This window comes from Parasteatoda tepidariorum, chromosome 7, assembly GCF_982258835.1.
Source record: "Parasteatoda tepidariorum strain Cologne lab strain chromosome 7, Ptep-v5.0, whole genome shotgun sequence".
Taxonomy (NCBI): Eukaryota; Metazoa; Arthropoda; class Arachnida; order Araneae; family Theridiidae; genus Parasteatoda; species Parasteatoda tepidariorum.
Window position 1 is genome coordinate 4,743,951 of NC_141761.1, and position 16,068 is coordinate 4,760,018.

Below are 16,068 nucleotides of genomic sequence, written 5' to 3' on the forward strand. Positions count from 1 at the left end.
CAATAATCAAAGGTAAAACAGTGAAGTATAAACTCAAGCAAGTGATTGCTAAAGCAGTGAAAGATGTAATGAAACCTGTATTTGCTGAACTGTGTAAAACAGAACTTTTGAAATGTTGTTTGGGAGGTAAAACTCAAAATCCCAATGAAAGTATGAATTCTGTTATTTGGAAATATTGCCCGAAAACTATTGGTTGCGGATTAAACGTTGCTGAGATAGCTGCAAATCTAACAGCTTGTGTATTTAATGATGGACATCAGTGTTTTGGTGCTATTTTTATTAAACTTGGGATTAAAATTAATAAAGACTTGTGCTTCAATTTGAGGAACATTGACCAAAGGTGAATAACTGTTGCCGTAAAGAGGGCTTCCGCAGCTTCTTTTAAGACTCGTAGAGCCAAAAGAATGAAACTTGTGGTTGAAAATGAAAAACATTTGAAAGATGAAGGTGTAATTTATGCAATGGGAGAATTTCAACAGTTAATTTTATGTATAAAAATCAGTTTTACACTTTAAGTTTTAACGCAAGCAATGAATTCGAATTTTTTATGTTTAATTTTGTTATACGCTGTTTTTTTTTTTATGAGCTGTGAAAAAGTTATTATATAGAAATTTTTAATATTTGTTCATCTTATACATATCCTATCTATGTTGTAATATATTTTAAACATTACAGCATTTTTTTTATTAATCAAATACTTTTGAAAAATAAAACATTATAATTTTTTTTCTCTTTTGAATGGTATTAACCTATTTATTTTCTTCTCATAGCGTTAAAATCATGAAATGGAATTATAAATTGTTATTTTTCATAATAGAACTAACTGTATTTTCATCATACTGACATTCAATGCTTAAATTGTATCAAAAGTATAAAATATCTAAACTTTTAACTTCTCAGCTTCTTAAAAAAAAAAGAAACTTTCTAAACTTTTAACTTCTACTAGATTTTCTCAAAATCAATATTTTTAACTTGCGCACAAAATATTTTCAGATATATTGCAGCTAGAGTCATGAAATTTGGTATGATATTAAGGTATTATTGCTTTATTAAGGTGAAGTAAAATCTAGGGAATAGAACAACATTTTGGTTATAATTTGGTAAAAAAAAAAAAAATTAAGTTTTAAAGTTGAAAAATTAAAAAAAAAAATTTATTTTTTATATAATTTTATAAGATTACTTTAATCTGCTGAGGGGATATTTATTTTGCTATTGCAAGTTGTTTCAAACATTTTTCACGATTTTTGTGTCTGTAACTTTGAAAAAATTTAGATATTTTCAAACTTTTTAAAACCCTACAAAATAATTAATTTTGAGAAATTTTCAAAAATGTAAATATGCTTGTTAACTATAAACATATTTATATATGTGTTTAAAAAATTGGGACTCTAAGGCTATTTCTTAACTCACAGTGACCTGTCGAAAAATGATAAACTATTTTGCTTTTACGTAATGCTTAACATCCCTGAGACCCCTTAATAAGTATTCAAAATATACTCTTTTCCAAATCATAGCAACTAAAATAAGGTGAAAAGTTTGTTTTTTCAAGTTAAAAGTTTTTGTTGTGTTTTTGTCTGAAGTTTTTATTCACCTCCTTATCCATCTTATTAATCTATTTTTCGTATTTATGAAAATGCAAGTGGAAGAAAAGAAAGCAGTTTTACCTCTTTTACTTCGCAGAAAAAGAAAATTTTAAAGAGTATGGCTGTAGTGTGTGTTTGTGTATGCGTGCACCCACCACTACAAGTATACAATTCCAATTCCCTAATATATAAGACATGTTAACTCTATGCTATGTTGGGGTACTTTTTCATAGATGGAGGTTGACATTGTCTATACAGCTCTCCCCACATTGGTGACCCGGGCGTGATATGAAGCTGCCTACTTCTATGGATGGTCTGCATTGAACAGTTGACTTGTTACTAGTGAATACAACATTATCCACCTCCTCACGCTGTTGCTACTTAGTCTCCATCACACACAACGGTGACCTCTATACTCGACTGCTCATGGCAACACAAGAGCAACCTCAATCGTGAACTGAATTCAGCTCTCACGATCTGCACTCAAAATCCTGTGATTTTAATACAGCTCTCACGATCAGCACTCAAAATCCTGTGATCTTAATACAGCTCTCCCGGCTTCTCACAAAACAGCAATGAATCAACTAGTGATATCTGTTAATCGAATTCTATTACAGATAAAATTCTGATTGGGGAGTACTGTAGTGTGTGTGTGTGTGTCTACCACTAAAAATATACAATTCCCATTCCCTAGTATATAGGACATGTTAACTCTATTCTATGTTGGTGTACCTTTTCATAGATGAAGGTTGACATTATAGATAGATATATCGCCACAATGGTCCAATCCTTTATAGGATAAGCTCCATATATTTGGCCATTATTACCTCTGCACAATGAGTTACAAAAACCATGCTTCAAAATTTAAAACATTTTATTGAATGTTGAAAGAAACATTTCAGGAACTGTTGCATGCAATTGGGCCTTCAATCACTTCCAGGAACAGTTGTCTGATTCATCCAGAAGAAAAGCTTAGAGTGACCATAAGGTGAGTTAAATAATAATTATCGATTTATTATTATATATCTGCTAGAAGAATTGTATAGTAAATAACTAAGGATAATTAAATTTAAAATTAACTAAGAATATTGTCTCATGTGATCATAGATATTTTTTCCTTATCATCTGTTATAAAATTTGGGGACCAAATTCTAATAGCTATTTTAAGGCAGTATATGTAATTTCATTGTAATATTTTAGATAGGGCTATTTACAAATAAAAATAGCCAATAGAAACTAGTATTTGCTATTGCAGTTCATAGTATATCTCAGCTTATAAACATGCATACCAAACTTGATCATTATTATTTAGAAAGGTAATTGATTTTTTCTGAAAGACAGTTGATTGAATTTTCATTTAATTTAGTCAATCTTGAACGACATTCTTTATTAATTCATTTTATTCTCTTGAAGAAAAAGGAGTTATACAGATTTTAATTGTTTAGCTATTTTTTAAGTCTTTATTTAATAGAAGTTATTTCCTACATATTAAAGAAATAGCATAAATAAAATAAATCCAATTATTATGAATAAAGAGCAAACACCAAATCGAATTTCTTAATTTTTTTCATAAAAAGAAATATTCCGCATTTTACAGTAAAAACATGCATTAATAGTCTAATACTCTCACTATCTTTAAAAAAAGTGGGTAATACGTTAAAAATTGAATCTATATTAATAATACTTAATCATAGGTACTTTTTTTTGTAAAAATTTATATTTTTGTTTCAAAATTTGTTGGTAACAAAAATATTTAATAATGTTTCAGCTATAACCAGGGTTGGGTTTTTGACGTCAAAAAGTGGTTTTTGACATGACAAGGGGATACTGGTTTAAACCGTCAAAAACTGAAGTTTGCCAAGAAAATATATAAACTTCAAAACTACCAGCAGTTGCCATGCATTATATTGAAATTTAATTATACTAAAGGTAATCAGCAGGTTTTAAAATATTTTTTAATTAAAATTAAGGTAAAATAACAGATTTAAAATCTCAGAAATTTATATTCAAATGCATATAAATATATATGTGCAGAAAAATTTTGCTCAAAAATTGTTTAAATATTTATATTTTGAAAAAAAAATTTTTTTTTTTGATATTTAAGAAAATCAAAAGTTTATTACTATGCATTTTTGACATATAAGGAACATATAACTAATATTTATAAGGAACTTACAAGTTATGTTGTATAAATACAAACTTGATACAAGTTTATAAATTTTTTTTTTTTAATGTTATACTGAATATCTTTATTATCCAGCATGTTAATTTGAATTTAAAAGTAGTTATATTTATGAATAATGATAAATATAATTCATATTGTTTATTATATTTATTTATAATTATTACACTTATCATTTTAAAACAATTTTTATCTCTTAATTTTTTTTTCTCCACTTGTATTAAGAATACAAATAATGTATATCTTGAAAGTAAGAAGTAATTATTCAACAGCTGAATATTTAGATATTCAACAAAACTATATAGTATTCAGCGAAATGAAATTCACAAGTATTTGGATAAACTCAATTTTCAGCATAGTAAATGAATAGGCTGAATATACTGTAAATCGACACTAACTACTCTATGTATTTAACAGAAAGCACTTAAATTTGTATTGTCTTATGTTAACTATGAATCAAAATATAAGTGTTTCTTCAAAATTTTAAATTTATTTTTCCTAGACCATATTTAGAAACGCTATCCTTTATAAAAAATATATAAATTTTATGTATTAATTAAATTTTACATATGAATATAGGTTTTTGACAGTGAGGTTTTTGACCTGACGTTTTAAACCATGGTTTAAACTGTCAAAAACTGTCACATGTCAAAAACCTGCCAACCCTGGCTATAACAGTTAATTAGGAAAGTTTGGTATAAGCAGGAAGTGTTTGGAGATAATTTCTATTTTTTATATATAAGATAATAGCACTGTAAAAAATTACTTCATGATCGATACTTTCTTTTCAAAACCTTTTATTTTTTTTATAATGCTCATGATATTATAAAAAATAACAGAAAAAATTTGTTGCGCAAACATCTGTTGATAGCAGGGATATTTAAAACTTTTTAGAAACAATAGTTAATTGTTAAAATCTGAAATAAGTAGAAAGTGTCAAATGCAATTTCTATTTTTCTATGTAAAAAAAGATAATAAATATATAAAATAAAAATTTTAATTTTACTTATTTATCTAATAAAACATATTTGATAAAAACAAATCACATTTGATAAAATATAAGAATAACAGAAAATAAAGAGATAACTGTAAATATTTTTTCTTAAAAATAGTCATGACTCTCAACGAGTCAAAATAAGAACATTTTATTTTTATTTTCTGTTATTATATTTTATCTTAATGCAATTTTTATGCATTGAAATTCAGGAATTTTTTAATTTTGTTATATAGTAAAGCTTGAGCAACATTCTTTATCTGCTTAAGACCCAAAAATAGTAAAATAGATTTCAATATTTATACTAATTTTTAATAAGTCTAACTACTAGAAGTTAATTCATGTATATTAAGACAAAAATGACATAGGTATGCAAAAGTACCAAAGATTATGAATTGAAAACAAAAACCAGATTTAAATACATAATTCTTTAATAAAAAAATATTTTACGTTTTACAGTATGTACTTGCAACATTAGTCGAATATTCTCTGAAAAATGGATAATATTTTAAGAATGCATATCAATGTTAATAAATATTAGTAAAAATTTTAAAGTGTACAATATAGTTTCAAAGAAATTATAATCAGAAATTTCTTTCCATTCAGAGTGATAGTCTCTGTCTTCCTCTTTTCTTTTTTTTTTGCTTTTAAGAGTTCTTTCAAAAGTGTCCATCTCCTGCTTTCTTTTTTTTTCCTTTGGAGGAAACTGGTATTTCTGAAGAGTTTCTTTCCTCTTTTTCATCATTGGGAATGTTGGAGATTGTATTCGATACTAAACCTGTTGGCATATCAGAAAACGCAGATTTAAAAAGTACGGGCTTTTCTTCCTATGTCTGCCACAATCATCAGAATGATTCTCCGTTAAGTCCCCAAACTCTTTAACGAAGGAATTCCTTAAGCAATTTCACCTTTTCTGAATTTTCATACCTGTAAGAATTGCTAAAAATATATATTTTCAGGGTGCGCACTGTGGGCCATGATCTTTGGTCAAAAATAAAATTTTCAACTAAAATATGTGTAGGCAGTTTTAATATAGCCCAAATTAAGTATTCATTCTAAAGATTATAATTTACTTTTTGGACCTACGAGAGTACAATGTAATGAAAAATATGTTAAAATTTTTTTTTTGACTGTAACTTCTAAATTTTTATTTTAGAAATATATATAGAAATTTCACCTTACTGTTACATTTTTATGAAAGTAATTTGTCTGAAATTATAGTACAATTTTTCAATTTGTTGGATTAGTTAATACTTTTGACAAACTTAAGTGTAGTTTATATCTTATCATTTGACATTTTACAATTTTTGAATGACTTTCGAAACTTAGTTCCAAAAAGTCTCACGAGGTAATTAGCTAAACTTTTTTTGTTGTCTTCTTTGATGTTTCTTCTTTCGTGAAAACCTGCCCCATTTTGCCCGTATTGCAAAGGTGGACTAAATATACAGAGCAACAAAAATTATGTTTTTTTTCATGTTTTCGCGTTATTTTGTAATTAATTCACGTTATTTTGCAATATTACTTCGGGAATATAATTTGCTTTTCATTTTTAATATAAAATTACGAAAATTATTATATTTTCATTGCTATATTTAGTTATTTAAATGTACTATATTTTTTTTATTTTTGCCCGCCATATTTCAGCCGTCCTTTTTGTTTTTTTTGTGTATTTTTAGTGTATTTCAAAATTTCAACTATCAATTCAATTTACGTGCACTTGAAATCCCCTAAATAAAACCCCCCAAATTTTGAAACAAATTTTATCGAAATACTAATTTTGACCTCGAAACCTTGGATGCTGGCTGGCCCACTGTGGTGCGTAGCCAAATCTTTCAATGAAAAATAACCCTTATGAAAAAATCGAGGTATAAATGAGGTATAAACGAGGTATATTTTAAAGGTATAAAGGAGGTTGTTGTTTAAATACGTCGTAAAGGTTGAAAAGGGTGCAAATGAATACCTCAAAATCAACCTCAAATATACCTTAAATATACCTCCAAAGGTATATATGTTTCAGCCTGAAGTATATTTTTTTACACTTGTGGAAGTATTTATTCAACAACCTAAGGTGTGTCATTTTACACTTCAGGTTATTATAAATCAACCTCAGGTGTATTTTATTCGACTTCAGGTAATTATTTTTCAACCTCAGGTATCTAATTTTATGCTTGTAGAGGTAGATATTTTTCAACCTATGGTGTGTCATTTTGCACTTCAGCTTATTATAAATCTACTTCAGGTGTATTTTGTTCGACATCAGGTAATTGTTTTTCAACCTCAGGTATATAATTTTATGCTTGTAGAGGTATATATTTATCAACCTGTGGTGTGTCGTTTTACACTTCTGGTTGTTATAAATCAACCTCAAATGTATTTTGTTCTACCTCAGGTAATTCTTCTTCAACCTCAGGTATATAATTTTATGCTTGTAGAGGTATATATTTTTCAACCTAAGGTGGGCCATTTTACACTTCTGGTTGTTATAAATCAACCTGAAGTGTATTTTCAACAATTGGAAAGGTTATTTTTAATTAGCGCCATGTGTTCCATGTTCTACCTTAAGTTATTATTTCGTAACCTCAAGTATATATTTTTGTATTTTTAGAAGCATTAATTTATCAACCAAAGATGTTCTTTTTTAGCACTTACGAAGGTGAGGTGTTATACGGACCATCTAGTTTATTAATTTTTAGACTCACTATATAAAAAATATAATATATATATAAAGATATTATATATATTATATGAAGAATAATGTACATTACATTTTTTTCACTAGTAGAGATCATTTATCAACCTGAAATTTTTAATATTAAACCTTCGGCAGTAATTGCTTCTTTTGTTAAGCTATAAAAGAAAGTTTCAAATGCATAATTCTTCTATAATTTTAATAGATTGATTTAAATCATCTTAAAATAACACTTATCCAAATTCTACAGTTAGTAAAAATTATTTATGGGAACTCATACTCGTATTTTTAGAAGATAGTTGTCTAAGGTGCTTGAATTTTTAAAGCTATAAAACTACAAATTTAAATAATTAGTCAGCTGAAATTCAAAGTACTTTTATTTAAAACTAAAATTTCACTTTTTTTACAAACCAACAAAATTATTTTAAATACTGTTTCCGTCTACATGTTGAAACTTGTAATTATTGGAACCTAAAAGGAAAAAAAATATAAATTAGTAAGAAAGTCATATTTACAATAATAGTGGCAGGTCTTAAAATATTAGAAAGTATTTTTTTTATCATTTAAATTAACTGGATGAATTTAATTTTCCTTTTCAGATAAATATCTTCTGCCATTTCTATTCAATCCTCGTAGCTAAAAAGCATGACATGTATCACAGCCACAAAATAAAATACACTGAAGACAGTATTACCATTAACAACATTTACAGAAATTCAAATATACAGGGTGTTTATAAAGTCTCGGACCCATTTTGATGTTTAATAACTCATAAAATAATAAAGATAGATTAAAATTAATAACATAATGGTTAGATAGACTCAAAAACTTTCATGAACCTTGTCAATGAACTTCCACGTGTGACCCCTTCGTCGCACGGAGAATATCAAGTCGATAGTCAATTTCACGAGAGGTAGCTTTCTTTTCACGCCAGGTAGCGGCAAGCATGTCGGCATCCACAGAGGCTATTGCGGTTGTAATTCTGGCTTTTAGGCCATCAATGTTCGATACGATCCTCCTGTAAACATTGTCCTTTATAAATCCCCAAAGAAAAAAGTCCAGCCGCGTTATATCAGGTGATCTGGGTGGCCAAGGAATTGGACCTCCTCGCCCAATCCATCTTCCTGTAAAATGGTTATTCAAAGAACTACGAACGATGATACCCCATGAGGTGGTGCACCATCTTGTTGCAAAAAGACATGTGGCTGAAGCTCTTCTAGTTGTGGAAATACGAAGTTTTCCAACATGTCTAAGTATACGACTGATGAGATTGTCTTTTCTAAAAAAAAGAAAGCTACCTCTCGTGAAATTGACTATCGACTTGATATTCTCCGTGCGACGAAGGGGTCACACGTGGAAGTTCATTGACAAGGGTCATGAAACTTTTTGAGTCTATCTAACCATTAATGTTATTAATTTTAATCTATCTTTATTATTTTATGAGTTATTAAGCATCAAAATGGGTCCGGGACTTTATAAACACCCCGTATAATTCCAATCTTATTATGCAATTTTAACACTTTTTATTTTTCTATACATCTGTAACATTATGGTACTTGTAAGTTTAATAATTAGATTTCCTTCCCTTTCTTTTTTAAAAATCTTTAAACTCAATAAACCTAGTCTATATTTTTCAACTTTTTGTCAGACTTCATGAAACTAGCAGCTTTTTTTCAAATTTTTGACGCTGATTCTGAAAAGGACTTATGTTATTGTCAATCACATCAGAGTTTCTTAAAAAATAGTTATTTTAATGATTTTTAATCAATGTAATCAAGAACCTACAATCGTTTAATAAATTAAAATTTTAAAGTTATGTACCAATTTTTATTCTTTTTTTACACTCAATCGAATAGAACAAATTACAAGCTGATAAGGAGCATTTATTTTAAAGTTGTGAGTAATTTTATGTGAGGAAAATGTCTAAGAGAGAATGATTTGAAATAATACTTTTAAAATAAGTTGAGTATAATATCTCCTATATAACTTATAATACCGAGCAGAATAAAACTAATAGTTAGTTGTTACAAACACTTGTTTAAATATAAATACACATCCCATAGGATGAAACTCAAAATAATGCATATTACTTTCAACAATAAATGTTTTTATTTGCAATTGATTTTATTCAATTCAGGATTAAAATTGCATACTATACTGACTTATTTCTAAAACATTTAAGATTTCCGAAATTCGCACATTTTTGAAGTAGTGAACCATAAACAGCTGCATGAAAAAGCTCATAACCTTGAAACAAATTGTCATATAAACTTGAAATCGGATTTAATTTCATTCTGCCCAATATTCTAATAAGTAATAACAATCTGCTTAGTAAATAATTAACGTGGGTAAAATGCGAGAAAATAACATGTAGTGAAAATAGCAGTTTTGTGATCAAACATAAAGAAGTGAGCTAGTACAGTTACTAGTTTTCAATTATCAAATATCTAGCAAACTATTGTAATCAACAATTACATATATTCTATAATTTATTAGGAGAGATTACTTTTTCTTTTAGGTATAAATTCAGAACTATATCCTAGGGGAAGGCTGAGCAGTAGCTTGCTTGTCTCTTCTTCTGCGCCGCCGCGCATGTGCTATTTACTGCCTAGGCCATCTCAGTAAAATATCAGGGAACTGTGGATTAGCTCTGTAAATATATATATATATATATATATATATATATATATATATATATATATATATATATATATATATATATATAAACTTTGTATATATATAAACAATAATATAAACTTTGCAACAAATATCCAAACGATAAGCATACAGCTATAGTAGAATTTCAAAGCAAAATTGCTATTTTAAAAATCTTTCAATTTTCAATGATTTATTTATAAGAGAAATTGCGAACATTTTTCTCAATTAATCAGCGTGCATACTGCTACGTTAAAACATATACATTTAAGCAAAATAAAAAGAATAGTTCTATTTGACTGAACTACAAACAATAAAATATACTGTGCATAACCTGCTGTAACGATTCACCAGTAATGTTACCTAAAACAGTGACGAGAAATATTTCGGTTATTCTCTCTTATTGCTAAGCCTACAACGATAGCCTCTAAGAATGTCCTCCAACTTATTATTTAAGATCAGGACGCGTCGTTAAAACAAAAATAATAAAATTTAAGTTTCGAAATTGAAGTATATTTGATTAAAAGTGATAAAACTAAATTAATAAATGTCAAGCACACTTACCGAATTTCGAATAGACTTTCGATTGTCAACACACACGCCATTTGCCGGCTCGCATGGAACTCTGGGAAGTGAGTAAGTTAATATGAAGTGTACTTTAAGCAACCTTAAAACAAGCTTAGATATAAATAAAACGACTTCAACACCTCAATAAATACCTCACTCTCTTTAGTTGAAATAAGGTATATTTTTTTATGCCTCATAAATACCTCAATATCGTTAGTAGAAAAAAGGTATATTTTTTATACCTCGTAATTACCTCACTCTCGTTAGTTGAAATAAGGTTGATTTTTTTATACCTCATAAATGCCTCTTTTGTTACAAGTGTAAGAGAAACAACCTCGTATACCTTAAAAATCATCTTATCAGTCTGGATGATTTGAAGTGAATTTAAAACAACCTCAAAATAAGCTTAGGTATAAATAAAATGACTTCATATACCTCAATAAATACCTTTTTATCGTTAGTTGAAATAAGGTAAAAATTTTTATACCTCAAAAATACCTCTTTTGTTACAAGTGTAAGAAAATAAACCTGGTATACCTTAAAAATCTCCTTATCAGTCTGGTTGATTTGAAGTGAATTTTAAACAACCTCAAAACAAGCTGAAGTATATATAAATCAACCTCGTACACCTTAATTACAACCTTTACGAGGTATAATTTTTATTGCTGTTTTCTCTGCAACCTTAAATATACCTCAAATATACCTCAAAACAACCTTGATACCTCAAAAATACCTCAAATCAACCTTAAATATACCTTAAATTTTCATAAGGGAAGCCCCTTTTAGGTACTTCTTAAGCCCTATTACATTAACAAAATACAAACTTATTTTGAAAGATTTTACATGATCATAATAAAAACAACTAGTTTCTGACAACTGACCGGATTTTCTGGATGCAGAAAATCCTCAGCGGCCATGTCGTATGATTATGCGGCATGTAAAAGATCCCTGGAGTGCCTTATTGGCTCTTGGCATTTCCGGCAAAATTAAATTCCTAGTGTACTTTAGCATCCAAATAGAGTCTCGGTGCTGCCATCTAGTGTGGCAGAAACTAGACGTCCAAATTAGCATGACCAACGGTATCTCTCCCATTGTGGTAGTCCTGAAAGAGTGGATACCACCTCTGGAGATCGCACAAGGTCTGCTCATCTGTAAGACAGATTATGCAGCTCATTGGAAAGAAGTTTCTGACAAAGAATTCTTTTCTTGATTATATTAGCCACTCTAAAAAGATTTTTCGAGATATTTTTTTTATTCGATTTCAGAGTTGAAAAATGAAGTCTGAAACGGAGAATATCTTGCAAAATGCAGCAGAATTGCACATGACAGTGCAATAGTCTCACTTAGCAGCAGACGCACATACGGACTTGCAAGTATTTCATCAAACATGATTGTCGCTTTCATACGCTATAGACCGAGGGTAAGACGAAATAGATTAGGGTTGAATGAATTGTGAAAACGTTGAATAGAACAATGTGAAAAGCATGCTTTTGTATAATACGTGGCGAAAATCAACATGGTAAAGAAATAATTTCATTTTCAAAAAGGGGAACTTAAAACTTTTTAAAAACACCTAATGAAAAAAGCACCTTTAAGGACCTACGCACCATGATTTGGTTTAGATTTTTTTGCATAATATCAAGTCAACTAATATTTTTAAACAAATTATTAATTACACTTAAAATATTATATTGTTTGCAGTATTTTTATATTGACAGAAATTAATTGTACATAGGTATCAGTTACCTATGCATACTACAATGAATTTATCAATACCATGAAAATTCTTGTTAACGATAGGAGGTTAGTTAAGGTTCATTCAGTACCAGAATATAGACAAAACACATGTAATTCAAAATTATGATAGTTATAAATCTGTTTGTAAAATTAATAATGTTATTTATGGGTTACGCTGTGATTTTTGGAACATGAGATATGTTGGACAAACTAGTAACTCCAAGGTATCTGCTACGTTTAAAGATTTTCAAATTCATGACTTTCCATGACTAATTCCAAGAATTTTTCATGACTTAACGAAGTTACTATTTACTCCGACAAAAATACAACAATAAATTTCACAAGTAATTATATTTATTAGACCTTAAGTTTTTATAATTTTTTTTAAATATACATAAATAAACAAATATTTATCAATATTCGACAGCTAGGGGGAACATGCTATGTTTAAATAAGTTTTAATGTAATAGATTTATTAGAAATCGAGTAATCTTGTGTGTCAGGTTAAAAAAAAAATTAAATCTAGAAAAACAAATTTAACTACAAAACTTTATATAAATAATTAAAAAAAAAACGCGAGTTTGCAGATGATTCCAAATTAAAAAATAGGTTTATTTTTCTGTTTCCAGTGAATGGGTTTCAGTGTTTTTGCTTTATCTTTGGAAGTTTCTTGACTATTATGTTATGTTTGATCTCAAATTATTCTGAATAAAACAGGTCATTACATATTTTTTTCATAAAAAAATAAATTAAAATTTTGCTTGAAGAAAAAAACCCTTTTTATAATAATGGTTTTCAAAAGGTGCTCCACAGAACCTGGAGTTCAATGGTAATTCACTCTAGATTCAATGGTTTACCAATAGTTATTTCTGAGCCATTATGGTTCAGGGGATAGAGCGTTCGCCTTCCAAGGATTTGTACCGGGTTCGAATCCCATCTATGACTGTTTGATAGGAATTTAGCGTCCGGCTTGCACCAACCACAGTAGTGTCGTAAAATATCATCAGTGGCTAACCGTACCTTCCGGCTAACCATGAGATACTTTCATGAATGGTTTCCTCAGCATGTAACCAGGGTTCACCAAGTGGGCCCACTTTGAAAAAACCCTCGCGGGTTTTATTGGGCGGGCCCACCTTGAAAAAACACACTTGGAATGATAAGTGGGTTTTTTCAGCAAAAAAAAAAAAAAAAGAAGAAAAATATATTTTTTACTAAAATTTATTGTTTCGCATTTACTTTTATATCATTTATTGTGCAGCATAAATTTGTCAAATAGAGTTGCATGATTTATATGATTAAGTTTTTAATATTAGTAAAGTAAAAGAAACTCGAATCATCATATAATTTTATAGTAGGTACTATTGAAAACTTCAAGTGGGTTTTTTCAAAAAGTAAAATTTTAATGATATTAAATCAAATAAAAGTATAAATATATTAAATAAAAATATATTAATTCATATGTTTAAAAAAATTGAAAAGAAACAATTTTTTTCTTTTTTTACCAAGTGATACATTAACAAATTTAAACAGTTTTATTTTCTGGCTTTAAAAAAAAAGCTATAACTTTTTATAAGAGAACTTTTTAAAATTATTTATCTAAAAATGAAATCCTTTTCCTAGGGTTAATTATTTGAAAACAAATGGGACAAGTAACTGATACTCTTTATAATTATACGTAGTTTTAATTTCACTTTCTATTAACCTTATTATAAAAACATGTAAGACCATTAAATATTTATTTCAGTTTTTTATTTAACTCAAGTCAGATGAAATTTTAGTTTTTACTGATTATAAATATTTACAGATTATAATTTTGTAATAGGTAATATCCATATGTTTAATAAATATAGTAAATAAATGTGTGTGAAAGCAAAAAGATTAATAAACTTGTTCCTTTTATATTACTGCATTTATATTTTACAATTCCTAATTTAAAAAATTATGAAACGTAATGTACTTAACAATAAAGAAGATTCAAATATGTATTAGTGATAATGCGTTATTTAAACTTAATATAAAATACATATAATTAGGGTTCCTCAAGTGGACCCACTTTGAAAAAACCCTCTTGGTGTTTTTTTTTTTCTTTAATATGGTTCAAAAAGAAGTATCTCCTAATACTATCATTGGACACATCGTTGAAGTTAACAAATATTTTAGAAATGTACATCAAGCACATGGATGGGCAAATGAAAAAAACTGCTTGATGACCCAATGACCAAATAATACTAAGTGGAATTCATATTGTGAGCACGTAAAAACTTTTGCCAATAATTACCATAAATATGAAGAGATTGTTCTTGAACATCAAAATGAATCTAATAATAATATGTCAAAAATATTAAATAATGTTGGGCTTTACCAATAAACTATCAATTGGGAAAAGCAGATATCAATTGTTTCTTAAGCTTTAAAAAAGCTTCAATCAGAAAACATTTCAATTTCAGAAGCTGTTGAAATATGAATTAACTTACTATCCTGTGATGAATTAGAACCCCCATAAACATTTTGTAAAAAGATTCAATTAGGCTGTTCAGCCACATCATTTATTAGCATATGCATCCTGGATCCCGAAACAAGGGGACAATTTTTAAATGATGAACAAGACCAATTAGCAGAAAACTGTCTTTCTAAGCATCATCCAGAATTTCTGCCACGTGTTATGGTACTCAAAATGTCTGATCCTGAATACTTTCCAAAATCAATGATGCTTGACACTGTTATTCAACAGTTTTCATTGAAAAATAGTGGAAAATTATGACAAAAAAAAACATAATAATAATAATAATAAATAAATAAATAAAATTCTTAGCTTCCACAAAATTTCCGTCATTTCTTTTTTCTTTGCACTCAGCACCAGCATCCTCTGTCTCTATCGAAAGACACTTTTCAACTTTCGGTTTGGTGCAGAGTAAACTTCGAAAATAGATTAGAAATCGATAAAGCTACAAAACTCATAAAAGTGTATCACCATCAAAGAGAGAAATGTAGACACTTTGAATCTGTTGTATGATAATAATAATAAAGGAAAAAATGGAGCTTTTTTTTAAGTTAACTCTTAACATCTGCTGACAATTTTTTTAACTATTTGGAGAAAGTTTATCACAATTAAAAAACAGTTAAAAATTAAAATATTACTTTTAAGATTTTTTAAATATTATTTTTAGATTTCATTTGAATACAATTTATTTTGTTTCTTTTAATCATGTTTAAAAATATTGAAAGCAAACAAAAAAAAAAAAAAAATTCTATTAAGTGATACATTAAACAACAATAAACAAATTTAAAATTTTATTTTCTGATTTTAAAAAAATAAGCTATAACTTTTTATATATGCTTTTTTATAATTTTAAGACTAATTTGTCTTTTGAAACTATAAAGTTAAAATGTATCTAAAAATGCATATATTTATCTAAATATCTGAAAAAAGGAACAAGTAACTGATACTTTTTATAATTATACGTAATTTTAATTTCACTTTCTATTAATCGTATTATAAAAACACAGAAGACCATTAAATATTTATTCCAGTTTATTTTTTTTACAGGTAAAAGTCAGATGAAATTTTAGTGTTTACTTATACAACTCTATTTAATAAATAAAAATATTTTCACAGTAAAATTTATGAGCACTAAATGAAAAAACCCAATTTTCCCCGTGT

At 27.9% G+C, this 16,068-nt stretch overlaps 1 protein-coding gene and 1 long non-coding RNA gene across 2 annotated transcripts in view; one reads left to right on the forward strand and one right to left on the reverse strand.

Annotated features, from left to right (window-relative positions):
- Nucleotides 1–1,220: 1,220 nt before the first annotated feature.
- The window catches only part of LOC147806755 (uncharacterized), a 52,294-nt gene continuing 37,446 nt past the window's right edge, over nt 1,221–16,068 (forward strand). Inside the window, exon 1 of the mRNA XM_087167149.1 lies at nt 1,221–2,571. Coding sequence (XP_087023275.1) covers nt 2,465–2,571 — 107 coding nt within the window. The 5' untranslated portion in view covers nt 1,221–2,464. The remainder of the gene's footprint in view (nt 2,572–16,068) is intronic.
- Nucleotides 7,808–10,073, reverse strand: LOC147806756 (uncharacterized). Its single transcript, XR_015435128.1, has 2 exons — nt 9,955–10,073; nt 7,808–7,919 (listed from the first exon to the last, which is right to left on the reverse strand). It is a non-coding gene; the product is annotated as an uncharacterized LOC147806756 (long non-coding RNA).